This window comes from Triturus cristatus, chromosome 5_2 (assembly GCF_964204655.1).
Source record: "Triturus cristatus chromosome 5_2, aTriCri1.1, whole genome shotgun sequence".
Taxonomy (NCBI): domain Eukaryota; kingdom Metazoa; phylum Chordata; class Amphibia; order Caudata; family Salamandridae; genus Triturus; species Triturus cristatus.
In genome coordinates, this window is record NC_140588.1 from 706,193,372 (window position 1) to 706,215,257 (window position 21,886).

The 21,886-nt window shown below is 39.5% G+C and overlaps 1 protein-coding gene across 9 annotated transcripts in view; it reads right to left on the minus strand.

The window, feature by feature from the left end:
• Positions 1 to 21,886, minus strand: part of DACH2 (dachshund family transcription factor 2) — an 839,221-nt gene that overhangs the window by 143,085 nt on the left and 674,250 nt on the right. For 5 of the 9 annotated variants that reach the window (XM_085607797.1, XM_085607793.1, XM_085607796.1 and 2 more), the window contains 2 exons: positions 10,728 to 10,863; positions 470 to 583 (listed from right to left, as the gene is read on the minus strand). In XM_085607797.1, the coding sequence (XP_085463923.1) occupies positions 470 to 583; positions 10,728 to 10,863 (250 nt within the window). The remainder of the gene's footprint in view (positions 1 to 469; positions 584 to 10,727; positions 10,864 to 21,886) is intronic. The other 4 variants (XM_085607794.1, XM_085607798.1, XM_085607795.1 and 1 more) reach the window with 2 other exon arrangements.

Consider the following 21,886-nt stretch of genomic DNA (forward strand, 5'->3'; position numbering starts at 1 on the left):
CCTGTCCGTCAATCTCTAAATAAGTCCATCAGCCACTGAAACATGTGGCATTTGGCCTGGTGCTCAACCAGAACGTTTCAGTTTAGTTATAAAGTGAGTGATGAAAAAGTCAGAACAACAATAAGGCTGATTTGAATTTTAATCATATTTACGGCACAATATCCAATTAAGAGGCAAATCAAAAAGTCTCCAATGGCAGACCAGTTTGGGGAGTGAAACTTCTGATTTTTCCACACTGACTAAATATAATACTTTTGCATGTAGCATTCACGAAAATATTGATAAATGTGAAAAAGCTATGTTGACATAGGTTGGAGTTTTTAGACGACATACAGACAAGTTATTGAACAAATAGTTGGTATAATATATCACCCACTTGCATTAAGTTATAAATGTCAAGATGTTTTACGTAAGAGCTCACGTGTCAGCAGACCCTAGCCTGTAATACACTTGCACTGAAGGGTCTTACCTTTCTCCTTCTGTGTCTTTTTTAAACTGGTCCCAGTGTCTTGGTCAGTGAGTTCGCCATCTCTGATGTTAGGCAGCATAGCTATGAATAAGAGATCGCAGCTAAATGGCATAGCTGGTAAAATAACGTACAAAAACAGAGCATGAAGGTGAAATATTTCAAAAGATGTCAGGAATATTTCTTCACTGACAATATTCTGGCATGCTCGCATAATTACAAAATGCGTGAAAAAGGCACTTTAGCAAGTTCATGCAAACTAGCAAAAAGGCTCTTTGGTCAGAAAAGTTCCACAAGTACCTCTTTTATTATTTTTATCATTAATTTTAACTATATCAGAAGAAATGTTTTGACAACAGTATTACATTTTAATATCTGTATGTATACTGATAAATATGGATGACATTAATTCAAGAAAAAAATTATTCAGAAATACAGATTTATGTTTTTATCAACAATGTTTTTCTCTAATTAAACAATGTGGATCAATTCACTAAGCCATTTTTGAGTGTAAATTTAAGTGTGAATGGCTCAAATTACAATGCAAAGAGGATATTGCGTTTGTAAATCCTTTTACTCGTGCGCATTATTACATGAGTACATCTGACTCAAATTGTAAGGAGGTGTTGCAGGGTGTGGCTTGTCTGGAAAGCTTGATAATAGCCACAAACCATGACTTTTTGGGTAGTCCTTTCCGCACCCTTTTAAGTATAGAAACGCAAGGAGATTAATGGCCTTAATGGTCACACATAGTAGATGCACATTGCACACTGACTTTTGCCACTGGCCTGTAATTTTGCAATACAACTTGTTCTAAAAGGTTATATCACAAAATGCCTATTTGTAGGGGTCAGAGAATGACCTGTCAAATGATTATTGATTAGGGAGGTCAATATATGGAATCAGCTACCAAGGCAGGGATGGCAGCCTACAAGGGACTGTAGACCTACATCCCCTTCCTAAATGGGAAACTTTTTTTAACCCCTTCGCTGCGGCGGGAATTCCGCCGCAGCGCTGGGGGGGGTTGGGGGCAGCGCGGTGGCGCTGTGCTCATGACAGAGCCACTCCGTCATGAGCCACGGTTGAGCTGTGCTCATGACGGAGTGGTTCCGTCATGACTCCGCCCACTGCGCTAATCGCCCGCACAGGCGGGGAATCAGCGCAGCGTGGGAGGAGCGGCGGCCAACGGCCGCAGCATGACGGAACCACTCCGTCATGAGCACACGGCACCCGTGGCTCATGACGGAGCCACTCCGTCATGAGCGCTGAAGGTGTTAAGCAGACCTTGTTTCTTAAAAAAGTGTTTCTTTTTAGGAAGACAGCGGGGGTGGGGGCGGGAACATCCGGTGGTCCTATTGACCATTTCCTGATGCTCCCTGAGGCCATGCAACACAATTCTCAAATGGAAAGCTGTCCAGCGGGCAGGCAGCTTTTCCTTTGCAAACGGGTTACAACTGCCTTTGAGATATGAGTAACTTTTCAATACTCTCCAAACCCAATTGCGGTTATACACCATTGCAAACAGGAAAGGACAAATCTTTCACTCTCTCTCTTAACTGCCATGCGGAATGAGTGGTTAAACCTCTTTTACAATAGAAAGGCTTTTCCAAATCACAAAAGGGATTTAGTACATTCAAAACTGCAATACCACTCATAGAGTTTGCAATTGTATAATGGTTTTGTACATACTCGGGTAAAGAGTATTGTACTATACGTGCCAGTGTCCTAAAATGTGGGCAAATATTTGTCGGGAAAGGAACTGCATTGAATTCAGTGATTATTGAATTAAGAAGAAATTGATGGAGAGAGGTTAACCAAAAACGGTCACCAACAAAGAATTCAAACGAGCATGTCACATTAATCTAGACCTCTTACCCATATCCAACAGAAGACAAAAGACATACAGCAGAACGGTATCAGCAACAATGTTTTCACAGTAAGCAATCAGTTAACGAAAGGGACTGGCAACATTATACTGATATACAAGCCAAATTTGTCCAGGTGCAAAAAACATGCATTCAAACAAATTCTCTATATATTTGAATAGCTCTAAAGTAGTATCTGGACCCAGAGTAATCAAATGTAGCGCTCGTCACCCCTGAGAGGAAATATCCCATGCAGTAACTGTGTGCCATGTGCTTGCACTGAGAGGAAAACGTTGTTTTCCTATAATACCCTGAACTGGACCATCACAACCATGTGCTACAAATGTGGCTATGAATCGATACATTTGGGGATGGTAATGAGGAAAGTAAGCACCAAGAGTAACCAACAGTGCTCAAATACAAAAGATAACATACAATTAAAAACAAAAACAACTGATGAACACTACATTGAAATGTCTGCTGGTGTGATGATTATAGTGTTTCATTCACAGGGGCTATAAACCCACCTCCAAGCAGATGAACCCTATTGTTTTGGAAGAACCAGTGAATTTTATTTTAACAGCATAAGCAATGGGCTAAATGAGCAGATCAAATGGAAGAATTCAGTAGAATGAATATGCTTAATTTAAGGCCAGCTGATTGCTGAGTATTTCTGCATGTAAAACAAGTCCACACTTTCTTTAGTGTACCATATGCCTGTGCCAGTGTAGTTGGTGTTACTGAGAATTCATTGTCTCTACACATACAATTATAGTTCAAGCCTGGTTGAGAGGGCATGAACATCAGATTTGCTGTTCCTTTCTCCAAATCTCTTTCATTTCCGTTTTCTTTCCTCTTGTGACCTCTCTCCTATTTCTTCTAGTCCCGTCTTTTATCAAGTAAATGGAGACAGCATTGTTTACAATAGTATTTCTCTTTGATAAACGCATTAGATTGCATGATATGAATGGAATAGATTGAAACATTGCAGCGACCTTGTTTACATGAGAAGAGATATGCAGCAACACAGACTCTTATCCGGAATAACTAAGAGCTGTGAGTATTTCACCAACAGATAGATGGCATCTACATCTCCTGCTTGTCCCAACCAGGTGACCTTCTGAACTTGCCAGCTTCTTGGAAGTCAAAAAACATGGTAGGCAGTGATGCTGAAAAAACCCTTATCAAACCAGATTGAAGAAGAAGGAAGGGCTCCCATTCAAATTATCCAGCTATGCATAACTAATTTGTTTGCATCAATTAGAAAACTGGCTAGCTGTCCCTTTTCCTACCCCCAGGTGCAACGAAAGATCACAAAATTCAACAGTTAAATCAAGTGATATAGAGATAGCGAAAGATGGGAAAAAAGATGGCACGAGTAATAGGATAAATCTTGTAAGTTTAAGATTTTGATCTTTATAAATTGGAATAGAGACTTTATTTTAAAAGCACTCTTCCTGCCTTTCGCCGATATTGCTTTCACATGCTATCTCATACATACCATGGTACATCACCATATAAAGGGTCTGATTTAGAGTTTTGTGGAAGTGTACTCCATCACAAACTTGACATCTATCCCGTCCACATTATTACAAGTTCCACAGGACCTAATGCACTTGTAATAAGGTGGGTGTGATCTCCGGTACGTTTCTATCAGAGTAACCCATCCGCCAAACGCTAATTCAGGCCCATAGATCACACCCATATTTTGGTGACTATTAATATTAATATTTCATTATTTTTATCATTATTTACTACACCAGACATAAAATGTCTAACATCTGGCCTGATGAATGTCATGCAAACCCCCACCATGACTTAATCAAATATGTTGGTCTGTGGCACCTAGTTTGGACTTTGAGGATGCACATACCTTTGCACCTAATAACACCGCCTTCAGACAAACTATTGATTAGTAGCTGCTTCTATTGTGATGGCCACATTTATTTATTATCATGTGATGATTCCACATCATGTGTGGCTATGCACTGGGCCATTATGCAAGCACCACCGATTTCTTGTCCCATTGTGAACTGCTGGTGAATGATGCAATATGTTTATCACATTCTGTACGATAGACTCTGCAAAATATGAGTGATTCTTTGTTCTGTATGCTATCTAAACAACGTCCAAAATAGCATAATCAATATGTGCTAAGAGGCAAAAACAATGTAAAGAAGCAATTTATAGTGATATCCGAATTGCACAAGCAAGGACACTGTTCTTGAGTATAATTTAGCAATCACTGTATGTAGGAAATTGAAATATTAAGTGAGGTGGATGAAAGCCTACCACAAGTAATAATATAGTTACTAACCTGTTAGGTCGAGCTAAAGGTTTCAATAATTTAAACCTTAGTTCAACCATAGGTAGTTTTGGCATTTAGCAGACAGGCTTAACTTAAAGCACATGTGTAAAGCCATTAGAAGTTCCACAATAGTTAAAAAGTCAAAGACCCAACACAATAGAAGCCCCACTTTAATTTTCAAAAAGAGAGAATAATTAAATAGACAAAATGACACAAAAATGATAAACATCCAATAAGTTGAATTGGAGATATGAATTGTTAAAGATTTAAGTAGAAAAAGCACCAAGAAAAATAAAGCAAGGACTACACAAACTACATGCACCACAGAAGGAATAGAACAGATACCTATACAACAAACATACTGTAAGGTAGTGACGCACTGAACAAAGAAGATATAGACTCTACACTGAAGGCTTGGGATACCGGAGAAACACTATTGGAATGTTATAGATGTATTTAACCAAATGATATACTATGTATGAAGGTATTACATGTAAAACAAACTCCTTGAAGATGGCACTGTATGACACTGTGTGCCAGCAGCTGTGTTTTGTTATTGTTTAAAGACAAAACAATACAAATTTTACTAAACAAAACAAGAAAAATTAAGCAGCAAATTGAAGCCAATGGTCACAGTAGACTTGGATCAAGTTGCAATTTCAGGCCAAACCCGATGAAGCTCGGGTCAGATATACCAAGAGGAAAAAGTTCCTAAATCCCACTTCAAAAAGGGACTTTTTCACTTTCTGTAAAAAACATTTTGAATTTTTTTCTAATTCCAAATACCGAAAGGTACTTTGTTTGCAGCTCTGGAGATTTCTCGCTCTAAATTTTCTGAGAACCTACAAAGAATAGGACTTAGTCGCTTTTCAGATGTGTGGGATTTTGAGTGGGATGACGCTAAAATCCATTCCAAAGCTGTGGAACTGACAGTCACATACTTTTCTAGTAGGTCTCGCTGAATCACTAGAGCTGGGGAAGAAAAGTTTTCAAAAGGTTCCAAACTTTCTTCTGGTGCCAAAAGAACCACAACAGTACACTACTAAGACATCCTGGGACATCAAGGGAAGGCACGGAGTGACTTTCAAGGTGTCATGCAGAGGCCAAAAGCAAGGTTCCAGTCCAGTCCAGTTGCTACTGGTCAGCTGGGTAATTAGGCAAAAAGTCCTCTTGCAGCTTGTTGTCTTCCTGTAGTTATTCACATGGTCAGCCAATTGACCCTTAGAGTCCGCTTCTTTATCCTGTGTACAAGCGGGATCAGGCCTAACCCTTCATGTTCCCTCATAGGTCTCAAACAGCAGAGGCAATCCTTCACTTTTCCACTGGTTTAGAGAGTGTCCTAAGAATGGTGCTTTGGTCAGCTAGTGAGTAGAAGTAGCTCCTGGCTCTTTACTAACCATTAGGGTAAAAGTTCCCAGGGGCAACCACTTTTGCTGCAGTATCTGTTTGCCCTACAGCAAACAATCTCACAGTGCACCTTATTCCCAAAATCCAAGATTGCGAAACCCCTCTCCCTTTGTGCTGAGCCTGTGTGCCCACTCAGAGGTTTGGACAGGGTAATAAGTAGCCCCTTCCTATGTGGTCATACAACACCAGTTCTGAGGGGAACTTTTCTCCCACTGGGTTTGGTTAATTAGGCACCTGGGCCTAACCAAACTGGTCTATCTGTGAAGGGAATAAAACACCTCCCCACCTCCTCACTCCCAGACCATTGCCCCTGTTACACCTCATTATGGTCAAGCATTTCATTGACAACTGCTTGACAGCTTCAAGGAAAGAAAAGGTAACTTTTTAACAATGTATTTTCTGAAATATTTATAAAAAAATGCAACGTTACCATTGAATTGGGCATTTAATAAATAGTAAAGAGTGGCTGAATAATGTTTCTAACTGGTCCCAAACCTGAGATACAGAATCAATCTTTTAATCTGCACTAGTTTCCTTATAGGGCAGTCAGACAGTTCCACAGTGAAAATTGCATTTGGGGGCTTGTCAATGCAGGGGCATGGTGACATTAAATTACTACATTCCCCATTTTTAAATTAAAAAAACACCCTCCCCAGTTGGTTACAAAGCCTACACAGCTATTAATACTTTAAAGAAAGTAATTTGCCCTACCAAAATGGTTGTTTTGATATGTTGGGCTGAAGGTTTAAGCTGTAATAATCAGGCTATACTGGTAGGCTTAAATCATGTTTTTCTTGCCACACTAGTGGATGCTACAATAAATGCTGCAGTCCACAGTGAAATATTAATTTTCTATGCCATAGGTGTATTTTCTTCATCATATGCTTTGGCCTTCTAGGAAAGTTAAATAAGCCAATCCGGTATTACCTGATTTCGACATGTTTTACTGAGCACATTGCATACACTGGGCACTGGGCAGCAGTGGTGCCCCAATGGACAGAGTCAAAATACCTGAAATACAAATCATCATAAAATGGACATTGGGCATTTTCCCCACACTATACAACCTACTGATGTATGTATATCCATGTTAATCTAGTATGGAACCAATTCCATTATAATAAAGGTAGGATTACACATGATGCATATTGATAAAACAGCATTTTTACAACTAGGAAATGCATCAGTGTTAGCACACATCAGCCAAATATTTGGACATCTGGAGAGTCTAGTGCTTAACTTGTAAAAAATAAGTACTGGGGGGAACAATTTGGTTTGATGTTTGCCGTAAATGCTGCTACATGCTGTTGATGCCGAATGCCAAGGTTCACAAACACCAAGGCTGCCTAGTTTTGCTTCCACCTCAAGCTTCTGTTTTTCCACCACTCCACACTTTCTATCTATTTAGCTTTCTCTTTGCAGACAATTCTCCATCTCTGCGGTCTCCAGTTGCCACTGCTTCCTATGTTTCTCTTCCTCCTTTTCCTTCCTTGTCTTCCTTTTTTCTCTTGCTCTTAGCCAAAGTCTGATAACAAGAATCAGCAAAGCAAATAGGTCTCACCCTTGTGACTCATAGGCTTTGCCAATAGTTTTTAGATGCAAATTGGTGGAGGAAGTTGCAAAAGGGGGATGGCTAGGCTGTAAACTGTGTCCCAACAAAAAGTGGAGAAAAAGGGTTGGAATACAGGCATAGCTTCCAAGTTTCCCAGGCATGATGTGCAGCTCCACTCCAGGTTTTTCTTTCAAGTCTGGGACTTGTAGTCTTGTTTACTTTATTCCACTATAAAAATGCAATTACAATTCCCAGAATTCAATGGAAAAGATGTGATTAGAGCTGCACATCACGCATGGACCTGAGAAACTTGGCAACCATGGTGAGATACATAAGCAAACACAAGCACGTCATTGAAGTAGGACTAGGGTTTTTCTCAAACTACTTCACTAATCAACAACTCTGCTACTAAGGGGCTCCTGCCAGATGCCAGCACTTGAATAATCAATCAATAGTCACACATGGGACAAACACAATGTCATATGTACGGAGACTTCAAACATAGAAATAGGATACAATCACAAATGTGTAGAGAAAACTTGGCAGGTATGAACCTGCTCAAGCAGTAGGGCATTGAAATGATGAAGTGGTTTAGTAGGGCACAGATGGCAGGTCAAGCCCTAAATGGATGGGATCATGCCTACGCTTATTACAGTTAACAAGCATTGGCAAAGTCAACAGGTCACTGTTTAAGAACCTATTGAGTTTGCTAATGAAAAGTAACTGGAAACCAGATCACGGCAGGTTTAAAATAAAACATGGAGGGAGGTGGAGAAGCGCATGGAAGAGATGAGGTATATGGAGAGTGGTGTAGGTCAGAGGACCTGGCTGGCCTTATGGCCAGTGCTGCAGGCTTTGGAACTGGGTCACTTTAAAAAAAATAATTTGTGATGGTGTTAAAAGACATGCAAATACACGCATTGGCAATCTTCATGTGTGTATAGTATGCTTGTGTTAAAAGAAGAAAGCAGATTGACCATTCAGGAAATGAATTGCAGAAAAGCTTTTTTTTTTAAAAAAAATGCGTGCTCTGACAAAGTAAATTGTGAATGTCTAAATTTTAAAAAAAGCATTTTACATAGTTGGAGAGTATGGGAAAAAGAAATGAAGAGACTGGGTGTAGATGTAGCATAGTCGCATTATTGCATACAGGAATAAGACTAAAATGCTTATTTGAAAAAAAAAAGTGCATTGCAAAAAGATGAGTAACAACAAGGGCAAAGAAGAACACATGTACTTGCTCCATGCTGTGAAGAGATGTACTAACACAAGAAAGCAAAGGAAACCTACGGAACCTAAGCAATCACATTTTTGCAAATGAGAATAATAACAAAAACATGAAATAGTATTCTGTGGGTCGGTTGTAATCCCACTGAACATTAAACAATAGGGCTCACATTACAGTGCATGCGCTGTGGTAAGCAAGACCTACAAAATTTGTTCTAGGCCAAAAATGAGTGCCTGTGCCAAGCACCTGCAATGACCGGCACAAGTTAAGCACTTAAAGAGGCTCTTTTTCAAACAGCATTGTCTCACAAGGCTCTGTCAGAAGAGTCAAGTATAGAAGATATGCAATTGGCATGAGTAAACTTAAAGGGAGCATGGCAGAGCCTTGAAAATATTGTAATTTTCCTGTAACTAAACACAAGCGAAGAAGAACCATTTTGGTGCACAAGACTCATTTAATCAGAAATGTCAACTGACTGCATAATTGATAGCACTGTGTATAAAGAGCACTTCATTGATAAAAGCAATGTGATGCAACAAAAGATCTCAGTAGCAAGAGCCCACCCTCAAATCTCTTCCTTGCAACCCAGTTAAAGATTTACATTTTTTATATATCAGGTTCTGTAAATGTGATCATTGGCACAGAGTTGGGGTTTGCATAAAAGGCTTTTTTACCCTAAACCAAACAAAATATTGTACCGGAGGGTATGTGCTTGAAGTACCACATGATTCCTTCTGGTGAAACTGTTCATAATAATGTCTTGCTGCATGTAGATCTGCTGGAAGACTATGGACATCAAAAGGATGGAGCTTTCGCAATACATGCTTCTGCATATAAGGGATAATTGTCTTCTAGAACCATGAAACATTATGTAGAGCCATTTCCTTTCATTTAAATAAAATCATGTATATTTTAAATGGGTACCATAGTATATTCAAAATGTATTGAAAGGCTGTTTTCAGCAGTGTCTGTGTTAGATCATTTATACAGAGCACTGCTAATAATAAAGGGCCTGATTTAGCATTTGATAGACCGATATTAACGTGACAGATATCCCATCCACCTTATTACAAATGCCATAGGATACAATGATTTTGTAATAAGGTAGATAGGATGTCAGCTATGTTTGTGATGGAGTAACCTGTCCACCAAACTCTAATACAGACCCTAAATCTGTAAAGCATTGACTGAGAAATTGTATGTCTTTGGGGCCAATTTAGACTTGCCAAACAGAGTATTGTCCATCCGGGTGACAAGGGACAATAACTCCACCATCCTGACAGACTGCCCTATGCCAGATCTAGAAATCACCCCCAGACTAGCAGGCACCATCTTGGTGGTTCCCTTCAAGCTAAAAGGTTTGGTGGATGGCAGCTGTCAGTGTTGATGGCTGTCCACCAAACTTTTACAATTTTTTGTTTTTCAGAAACAAATTCCCAAAGCAGGAATTTGTTTCTGAAAACCCAAAAATTAATTATCGTTCTCACATTGTCTGAGGATTGAGTTATGTCTGTCACACTTTCAAGGTATTCCTGGCTGTGAGGGACAGAAAAAAAAACATACACTGTCTGTTGTAAATAGAGCAGGCAATTACTCTGTCTGCCCCTAATCTGATGGCCGTACTCCGTCGGGCCATAAGAGTATGTTTTCTGTCGATGGAGTAAACAGGGGCTCCTCTAATGGAAACGTTAAACTATGCCTGCCTCTAAATGAGGGGAGTAGACCAACAGTTTGGTGTGCAGGGTACTCAGTTGCTTTTGTGACAGAGAACCATGTCTATCACACTCTAAATCATGCCATCAGATTCAAACCTTCGATGCATTCCTATTCCTACCAAATGATAAGCGTACCTTCCTACATGATATACAGGTTTCCAAGGTAGTGAAGGAAAAAGTACCAACCAATTCTGTCCTGTATGTTGTCGAGTTGGGAGGGAGAACTGGATACACTACTACTCTGATGAGAAGAGCCATGGCTTCCTGGCCTCTGATTGTCTTCCATAGATGGAGTCGGAGAAGGACTGTCATGAATTCTTTCCTAAAAATGAAAAAAACCAAGAAAAATATATGGTTAGATTTCTTTCCCAAATGTAACATATGTACCGCTTACAGAATTCTTTAATGGAACTTGTATCAGTATACATTTTGTAGCCAATAATACTACTTATTTTGAAGCTGTAATGCAAGAAATTTAATACCTAACACATAGGGCTAAATGCACCCTAAATAAGGAGTAAGAAACCTACAGGAAATAAAATAATTTTAACTGTGATAGCCAAAAGATTTTTGGGTGAAAGATGATCATAAATAGCCCAAGGGATAATGGGCTTCAACTGAGAGCCTTTTCTGGAAATGAGATCTCTTTAAGAGGCTGGTAGGCTCCAGCATTAACTCTATGAAATCAGAGGGTCTTGGGGTATTACTGGATAAAACGTTTTCAATGTATAACCCCATTTAAATGTTCTGTATCACATGTTCAATAGTTGGGTAAAGACATAGCAAACGCCTTGGAGAGAACCATGCTAAAAAAAGTTTACATCACTTTATAGACAAGCTTTAGTTCAGTATTGACACTTGCCTGTGGTGTCACCAATGTGCCAAACTACAGAAATTAAAATGACAGTTCTTCCTAGAGCATTGTATGATTGGCCTACCACAGTGGCTCTGGATGGTAGAGTTTCCATGAGATCTCTACTCCTCAGCATGGGCATAAAGACATGGGACAAATTGGGAAAACGTGCCAAGATATCAACTTATTTATCATCCTTCACACCACTGTAGCAGGACTCAGATTTTATGCCTGCAATAAAGAGAGAGATCTTTTGAGTGTGGATGTAGGGCTACTTCAGGCTAGGAGATATGTTTGACAAAGGAGAACTGAAAGATATCAAACAAGCAATTCATGTCAGAAAAAGAGCAATTTAGATATACTTAGGTCTGACACTGGGTACTCCAACCTTAGGTGGGGTCCACAGTGACTAGGGCTTTAACCAGAAAGGAAAAGTGTATCTTTAGCGCACATCCACTCATGCAATAGCAAAACTCTACAGGATACTGGTAGCAGGCATACATGGCATGGTTCCAACTGGCTTTGGAGAAAGACTTACATATACAATTACACACAGACCAATGATGACAGGACACTTTTTAGTGAAACACCAAATTTGCTAGCCACACATGAGCTTGTGAAACCACCTACAAAATATCAAATATGTTACATTTGACAAGAGCATAACTTTAGAAGATCAATCCAAAATGTCTGGTTACATAAAGAAGGGGCTTTGGAAGCATAGCACACATAAAACACGTATTATGATTCTGCCCTAAGGTTGAAACATTTTTGGACAGCATCTTAAACGTGGTCATGGAGGTCACTGAAGGCAGCTAGCAACATTGTCGGAAGTGGTATTGTTGAACATCCTCTCAGAACCAATCCAACACCTGTATTCGAGAACATGCAAGCGCATAACACTATGAGAAAATGGGGTAAAAGAGCATTTACTAATAAGGAGACTTAGTGGCCAAAGACATGGCCCCTACTTGAGATAGAAAATAAAGTAGGGAAATAATAACATAAAGAAGAAGGATAAGAAATCTTTGACACCTTGGGGGCCTCGGGTGATCTACTTGGCCAAAGATTGCTAATACAGCAATTGTTAAAAGTGTGCAGGTCCACCACATTGCAGAAAAAGTTCTCAAATAGAAGCAGGGCCGGACTGACTACCGGGCGTTTTGGAATTCTGCCGAGCAGGGGGCTGATTTTACTGCAGTGGGGGCTAATTTCGTTCATGGAGACCTGCATGTCCTTCGAAATAATTAAAGCAAAACGAATTTCGTTCAGTACACGCAGGTCCCCATCAACGAAATCAGCCCCCAGCCCAGCAGCATTCCAAAACGCCCGGTAGTCAGTCCGGCCCTGAATAGAAGATAGATGGTCTAATAGAAAGAGAGGTTGGTGGAGGTGAGATGGGGGCCATTGGAAGGGGGCTAACTATTCTAGTTGGGGTAATTGTAGTGTGGCTCTAGTTACACATTTTTGTTCATTGGAAATGGCAATTAGGATATTCTTTTTTGAAGTTGTACATTTTGAAAATGTACAAAATATGAATATACTTAAAATGTGTTTTTCTCTATTTTGTGTTGTAGTTTAGAAAAATGTACTCTGCCTAACTAAAGCCCCCATAGAAATCATACTCATTCAGCAATCTAACAGTGTTAAATGTCCTACTGCATCCAATGTTTCCAGGAGATTTAATAATATATCCCCAGCATGTGCAGACTACTTAGCCACCTGTATTCATAAACCTGGAACATATATTGAGACTAGTGATTTTTGCGACCCATGTAAAGGGGCCCATTTAACAAAACCACTAAAATATTGTTATACTTATAGAGACCCATTTAACAACACCTCTAGGATACCATTATAGATATCGATGAATGATATTTCAGTGCCCCTTTGTATTATTGAGCCAGTCTGAGACGTAGGTTGTGAATCACGCTCCTGCGGGAGCTAGCGTAAAGAATGGCGTTGCCTCATTCTGAAGGTCCTTTGATCAATAAGGCAATTTCAGATCCAAGTTCGGATCAAGATCCTGAGTATTCAATAGCAAATAGCAAATACCTCTTTTTCATCTTGGGCTGTAATTTAGTGATAAGAATGTAAGAATACAATTAGGAAATAGGAGCTCCTAGAGACACCTGAGGCCATATTGCCATTGTGTAATACATCAGATTGGACTCTTCTGTCTAATTTCTCCTAGGGCACCTTCATATTACACAGGGGACTGCAGAATCTAGTATCTGTAATATCCATTGGGCCGATACACGTTCTACCTCATGCAATGTAAAATAGGTGCCCCCTCAATTAAATGGAGCTTGGCTCCATGAAAATTAGTGACTCTTTTTTCAAATGCACTGGGTCCATATTACAGATGTAGGAAAGCTGGAAAAGGCCCCTACAGTACATGCCAACTGTGCGTGTACCTTGGGGGTCACAGACTGCAGCACCATCTTGAAAATCACTTTCTCCCTCTGTAGGCAATTCAGACAACACATTTTTCTTTGCTTAGCTAATTGCCGTCTGGGTCTACGATGGGAATATCCAATGGGAGTGCTCAACAGAGCAACTGTCTGTAGGCCCTGTTCTGTAATCCGGTGCCCAGAAGAAGAGAGCCATTACTGAAGCCATTATAGCTGTTATGTGTAATACTGGAACGATTGCTCTGAAAATCATATTTGTCGATTGTAAGTGATAGGACCAGATTTGATCATCTTTTCTTGTAACAAGGGTGACAGACTTCCACTTGGCTCGGTGAATTCTAAATACTGCTGCTAAATGCGTTAGATTGAACCTTTATGTATAACATGAAATAATTCTCTTTAGATATTTCTTGTTTTTAGTATTCTCTAAATTCTGAAACCTTTTAGTCTTTTGCAATAGCAAATATAATAAAATGTTGCATGAATGACAAAATTCCTCTCATTAAAAACATATATTTTTTGCTTTCTTTACCTACAAAGCACTTCCAATCACTTCTTCGGCTTTAGCAAGTGTGTAAGCTGTGCTCGAACTATTTTACAAGTAAAACATCCGAGAAAGACAGTAGAGGTTCCATAGCGAACAACTCCATTGTATCGCGTCATTCCTCTAACACAGCAGAGTGCCAGTTTGTCTTCCTCTCATTGACTGACTTCTACATCATCAGCCTCTATTGTGAAATCAGTGGCAGTGGTACTCATTTTCATACTCTCGCATATCTATGTTCTGGTGTTTACTCTTCTGTGGACTATTGATCTGCCCTCCATCCATATGGCTAAACAGCGACTCTCATTGGTCTCAGAGAGATCTGGGTGACACAACAGGCTCCTAGTTTCCCCATCTTCAAGCACTAACCATCTATCTTGCTAGCCGGCTCCCTGTTAACATTTCAAGTTTCATGCGTCAAATAATAGCATACATTCCATGTTGTATTCTAGTTAAGCACATGTGTAATGTTATCCCAAAATATGGGGCTTGGGTGTATCATGGTATCTCAGACTCATCAATATTCACACATTTTCAAGTAGAGCTGCTGAGAACTTTGCCTGTGGATTTGTATTGATCAAGTATAGTAAGCCTTTGCTTCTAGGTCACCTATACCATCAAACTCATGTAAATGATTGGAAAGTATCACCATCTTGTAGATGATCTACAGACAAAGCAATATAGGCCCAGATGTATCAACATGTTGCGCAATGCAATGCAGCAAGACAACTTGCTACATTGCTCTTCACCAATGGAAAGAGCAGGAAAGCGCCATAATTACAAACATATGGAGCATTCTGCTTTCTCTCTGCACTGGTGTCATGCGGCAAGGCTGCCTGGAATACAGCCAGGATTGTTTTTGTGCAAGAAGGGACACCTTCCTGCACAAAAACAATCCCCATAGGCATTTCCCCCTTTCTATGTGTGCTGCATAATGCAGCGCATTTAGAAAGAGGAAGTAACAAGGAGAAAGGAACATATTTCTCCTCGTTACGCCTCCCCTGGGAAGGCGTAGCATTTTGACGCGTTTACTAGTCTTAGTAAATCTAGGAATGTGGACAAAAACCATGAGTGGATGCGTGGGAAAACCCACGTTCCACCCATGGAATACCTTCCCCATGCAGAGTAACGCAAGGCAGCGACTTGCGCTGCTTTGCATTATTCAAGATTTACCACGTCACGCCAAGCCATGCAAGGTGGCTCTGTATGACTTAAGAGCTTGGTTACCTTGCATTGCCTTGGGTGACGCAACGCAAGCCCTTGATAAATCTAGGCCATAGTGTGTATCCACTTCATGTAGTCAAGTGCCAGAGCCCCAAAAAGTAGCCTCAGAATGCATGGGAACTAGCACAGCTGTTGTCTCAATAGAGAAGACATGAAGTGAATATGGAAAGCATTAAATAATGGTTTCACTGAAAACATTTAACACTGCATCAAATCCTACATTGGCCTAAGTATGGCTAAACTATTTACTGCAAGTGCACATACATTAAGAGAATAGGCAACTATTTTCAAAATGCAAACACATACCGATACAGCCAATAGAAAGATTTAATCACGGAGCATCACTAAAATATCAAACTGGAAACTTGCCATAAACAAATCACAGTTTGCAAATTGCATTATCTGAATCCCTATCTCGTTGACTAACCAGGAAACCGAGCAGGCCAACTGTTTTTAGAAAGAGAACCAACCAAAGCACAGGACAGTTTATGAATGCTTGTTTCAAAAGCATAACAAGTAATCATTAACTGGAAGTTAATCATGAATGTAAAAGGAGAGTGATTTGGAAGAGGTCAGGCATTCCTTTTCTAGTTCAGCCTTGTTTTACCCGTATTGTTGCAATGTAGAGCTTCATAAAAATGTTTCCTCTAGTTTGCAAAAGGATTGGTGTAAGTCACAATCTTTATAGGTTGCATTAAAGCTTTACCTCAGGCAAGTTGTGTTAATAAAATGAGAAACAATGGCAAATGAACTCACCTGATGAAATTTAGTACTCTTAACCCATATTCTGCTTTCACTGCACCTCATGCTGCTGAGTGCAGAAACACAAACTGGGCCTTAGCAATTAAGGAGCTTTGTCCAACAAGCATTGACAAAGTCCACTGATCCGACTTGCACTGTGTGCAGAGCCCTGTATAACGTTACCAGGGAAAAGCTGCCTTTAATGGGCGGGGGCTGGTCGAGTGGAGCTATCAGGGATGTGAGTCTCAGGTGTGTCGCCTCTCCCAAGACTGAAATGCAGCTTCAGCTGCTAACATATCAGAGCCATTGTATTTGCACTGAAGAACTGCGTTCACATATCACCAAAGCCTTAATGGCACAGCGTAACCGTGCACAATATGCAGTGGCAATGTATTGATCAGAAGAGTGCTCACACTAGACAGCAAACGCTAAAATGAGTATAGAAAATTTGTCACAATAGAATTTCCATTCCTACTCCTGCAACCCTCAACTTCCTGGTGCCACTTTAAGACACTTTGCACAAATTGATAAAATTGGGTGAAGCAGTTTTGCGCTATTATTTTTTTGTCCCTGTAACACAGAATTTAGAAAAATCATATTTTCAGAGATTTTACACCTTTTTATACCTCAGCAAAATGGAGAAAAAAGATTGCTTTTACTTAACATATTTAACATATTAGTTTGCTCATAAATCATTTTACATGCTCAACAAATATTCTAACAAAGAAAATGCTATCCATGGACACATCAAAATTAATCATATCGCAGACAGCCGCTCCCATTTCAGAAGCTGGTTCAGGTAGAACATGGTTGTGATGACGCTAACAGGGCCACTGTACTTTTAAAAATATGAATAGATGAACTTAAGGACAAGAAATGGCACACATGCATAACTTATAACGGATATTTTATCAGTAGACTACTATTTTAATGCAAATTGACAATATTATTTGTTTTGCTTAAGAACAGTTCCTTCTTAAGAGATCTATTCAGCAGCCACAGTCTAACTATACATTTGTCTTAGCAGCTCATCATAAACATTATCTTTACCCGTAAGTTTTTAGGCAGATTCACTACGCTTTCCCTAATCTGCCCATAATGTTTTGCAGTGTGGGTCATCTGGGGATTTAATTAGCTAGGAAACCTAATAATTTTAAATACATTAGACTACTTATAAATCTTGTAAAACACTTATTTGATCATGAAGACAACTAAAAATGAACTGGAAACCCTAGGCTCTGGTGCATACATGTGCCTATGAACCCTTACTTCACACAAGCAACCTCCTTCCATTCCTTGCTGCACACATGAGTGAAGGGGGCCAGCAATAAAGCAGCTGCAGCTCCACAGTCACACATTTTCAAGTGGGGATGAAGATGAAAACCAGCCACTTTTAAAACAAAACCGACCTGGAATCTAACTTTGCATACCAAAGGTATCACTATCATTAGCAAGACATGCACCCATCCTCTGGTATGCTTCAGTAGCACACCAAGTGTGTGCTGTCATCATATCAAGTGAGATAGATATGATATTCCAAGAATGGTACCACTGTGTGCCAGCGTTGCAGTTACCAGATGCCATGGAGTTTAGCCATAATATAAAAAGCATAAATATAGTGGGCCAGATGTACGACCATTTTTTGCGGTCGCAAATGGGAAATTGGCTAGTTGGCGATGGCAAAAAATGGTGGTGGTATGTACAAATGCTATTTTGCGACTCAGTGACTCACAAAATAGCCTTTGCAAGTCACTATTAGGAAGGGGCGTGCCAAGGGCATTCCTTTCTAATAGCAAGTCAAAATGGTATGTACCATTGTTTTGCGACCGCATTTGCGGTTGCAAAACACTCTCAGTTTACCACCTACTTACTCGCAAAGAGTAAGGTGTACCCAGGGGATTCCTTCCCCTTTGTGAATGTATGCGATAATATTTTTTTAAAGTAGGCAGTGGTTCCATGGGCGACTAACTATTCTTAAAAAATTAAACAGAAACGATAATTTTTCTTTTTGTTTTTATTAAATATAATTTTTATTGGCATTTATAGTAATTATTACGATACAATCTATGCATTTCCATATCAACAGCAGGTGCATACTTCCCAGGTTGGAAACACTCAGCTCGAATTATGAAAATCATCATCAATAAACATTCAATAATCATCTTCCAGAATTCAAATTGCATCAGCTAACAATTCCTCAGTCTGTAGCAACCTTTGTCCATCAACTATAATGTTGTATTCCCACTGTTTTAAAGTAGCCTGTGGAAAATGGGCTACATTAAAAAAAAAAAGCTTTATTTAAAGAACAGTCACAGACATGGTGGTCTGCTGATCCCAGCAGGCCACCATCCCTGGGAGTGCTAGCCATTTCAAATGAGATCTGCCTCATAATTATTAATATTGCAGGTCATTTGCGACCCCTTTAGGAATCACAAACAGTGTCTCAGACATTGTTGTACATTCCATTTTGCGGTTCGCAAATTGCGAGTCACAAAACCTTTCAATTTGCAACTCACAAAATGGAAGGGTTGTACATCTGGCCCAGTATGTGTTGCCTCCTGCAATGCGTTGCTGAACCCACATGTGAGTTTGATGTTGCATTTACATATGATGACATTATAATGTCAGCATCTCTTGCAAAAACTTCATGGCAGTATCTCAGGCATATTGGGCCATATGTCTGAAACCATTTAACATTTCTTAACGGACCGAATCGCTATTTCGGTCCGTTAAGAAATGCTAAATTGCCTTTCCATATGTACAAAGGCAGATAGGGAATTGCATTTCTACCCATTAGAAATCGCATTTTGTGATTCCCTAAATAGGAAATCACAAAAAGGCATTTCCTATTTGCGCTTTCCTAAGCACATGTATAAAGCATTTTCTAAATGTGAAATGGGCATATACGAAATGCTATTACCATCGACTCGAAGTGGATGGTAATCAAGTGCAATTTAATTTATTTATTTTTTAAGTGTAATGCAGAACGCACATGCCCCTAGGGCTTTGTACACTTTACATGTGCACCACTTTTTTGGGATGCATAAAAAGGAGGCCTTAGGCCCATAGGCACCCCTGGTTTTGCATTTCCGAATTTGCAATTTCCTATTTGAAAATCGCAAATTCAGAAATGCAAAGCCATTCACACCTACGGGCTGGTCTACAGGAACAAATGGTTTAGCATTTCTTAAATAACAATTTTCAAATAGGGATTTCTTCTCTGTAGAAATCGCTATTAGGAAATCTCTATTTTTGTACATTCCATTTTGCATTTCCTAAATAGCGAGTCCTTGAGATTCGCTATTTAGGAAATGCAAAATGGAAATTTCATACATATGGCCCATGGTTACTTATAAACTGCATACTTGGAGCCTCATGCCCTCACAGATGACTCACTCAAGTCTCAGCCTATAACACTGTATGGAGACTGCTGTGATGGATATATGAGAGGCTTGTTTAAATGTAGCATTAAAAAGTCCAGTATATGCTATTATATTTAGATCTGTCTTGACCAAATGGTGTGTCCTCACACTCACACTCAGTCCTTTCCTATATGGCCTTCAGCTAAATTTGTGACATTCGGGCAATGTGATATTTCCATGTTAGAGTTCTGCTTTGCTTTGTTATGCAAAGTTCAGGTAGACAACACAATGGGCAATATGGTGGTTATTGAATGGCAAAGTAAGTATGGCTCAAGCCAGCTATGATAAAAGAGGTTACAATGTAGGCAATTTGGAGGTAATTGGCTGCAAAGGTAAGTATGGCTCATTCAGCTATAAAATCAGAGGTCACCTTACTTCTGTGACATGTTGAATTTGGAAAATCATCTTCAGAGCATTTGGTAGAGTTCATCATCCGAGACAAGGTAGACCAAATGAGTATGCTCACTTCTTGTTGCATCACACTCAGTTGGCTCTGCCTTTTCACTGCTAGTAGGCAACAAAGGATCCTTTTACTATCAATATGAACCTCAGTAGAGGAAGACTTCTAGCTACAAGGAAGGACAACATTTGTGAATGGTTGGACCAGAAAAGTGAGCCTCATTTGAAAGGCAAGGAACCAAAATGACCATGAAAAGCAAGGCTCTCAATGAGTGTGGGTAGAGAGGTGTAATCAATGTTTAAATGCATAAACTGGTAATCCTGTGAAAGAAAGATTGACAAACCGAAGCCTTTTTTCAGTTTCTGAAGGTTGAAGCAAATAACATCTGTAATAATAGTGTGGCATATATTTACAAACATATTGATAAACTAACGGTGAAGCTATTGAGATTGCATTTTGATAATAAATGTTATGAAGTAAGTGGGCAATTCTAGAAACAGTTTGACACGTAAAAATTGAAAAATAATGTGGAAAACGTGTAATCTTAATTTTGCATACCGCACTGCATAAGAAAATAAAAGCTTTTATGGGGTATAAACTGTATGCTTTTCCATGATCTATGAAGAAAGAAAAATTCAGTCAAAAATATTATTTGCAACTGTCCAAAACATACAGAAATATATTTGGAGTTCGTGCTACATCAAGTTTATTGATGGAAAAGAGCATAGTTCCAGTTCAGACCTAATTATTAGTTCAAGTTTATTTCTGCTGTGCATTGTTAATTACTACTATTACAACTTATTACAGTAAAACGATACTAAATTGTAAAAAGTATACAGAAAAACTGTGATAAGAAGCGTAAGAATGCTCAGTCACTTGGATAAAAGAATCATAAAATGCATTTTCGAGAACGACGTGTTCTAATAAGATGATAGATCATGAGTGGGGCTGTGCAAAATGTATTAAAGTGTCAGTGCTCGGCCGTGGCCATGGCTGTGCAAAATGTGTTAAAGTGTCAGTGTTCAGCCGCAGCGACCTTTGCTGACCGCTTGCGCACTATCGGCCACCAGACGAACGCCGTTGCCACTGCGAAGTTTGATATAGTGTCGGTGCTCGGCCACAGGGCCGGCTTTATTATTGGTGGCGCCCTGTGCGAAAATGTTTGTTGGCGCCCCTCCCTATGACCACCTTACCATGGATTCCCTCACTACCACCCTTTGACAATGCACCCCAAGTCTCCATAACCACTGTCTCTTAGATTAATTTAGTTTTATAGCGCTATTCATACCAGTTTAAGGTGTCAGAACACTTTACATCACACATACGTTGCACGGAGACAATCATATGTGTGTAAATCAGTGTAATGGAAATGTTACATAAGACAGAGGCCTACAAGGTGTAGGAGTCACATGTCATCCATACTGGTAGGCAGTATAGTTTGAGTCCTTGGTCTGGAAAAGCACAGATTCAGAATTTAAAATGTAACACCATTGTTAGGGGTTTTCTTTAGTAATAATAATTTATTTCTACCCAAATTAACCCTCTTTGCAATATTAGGATAAGGAAAGACTGGGCAAAAAAACATGTAGCTGTAATATATTCCTTGCAGTTTGCATGCAGCTCTTTGACGACGATTAATAGTTCACTGCTCTAAATTAGGATTTTAACTTTTAAACTGCAGGTAACAAAAGGATCTCTCTGACAAAAGTGATAACCCACTGACGTATTCATAGAGTATGCACTTTGT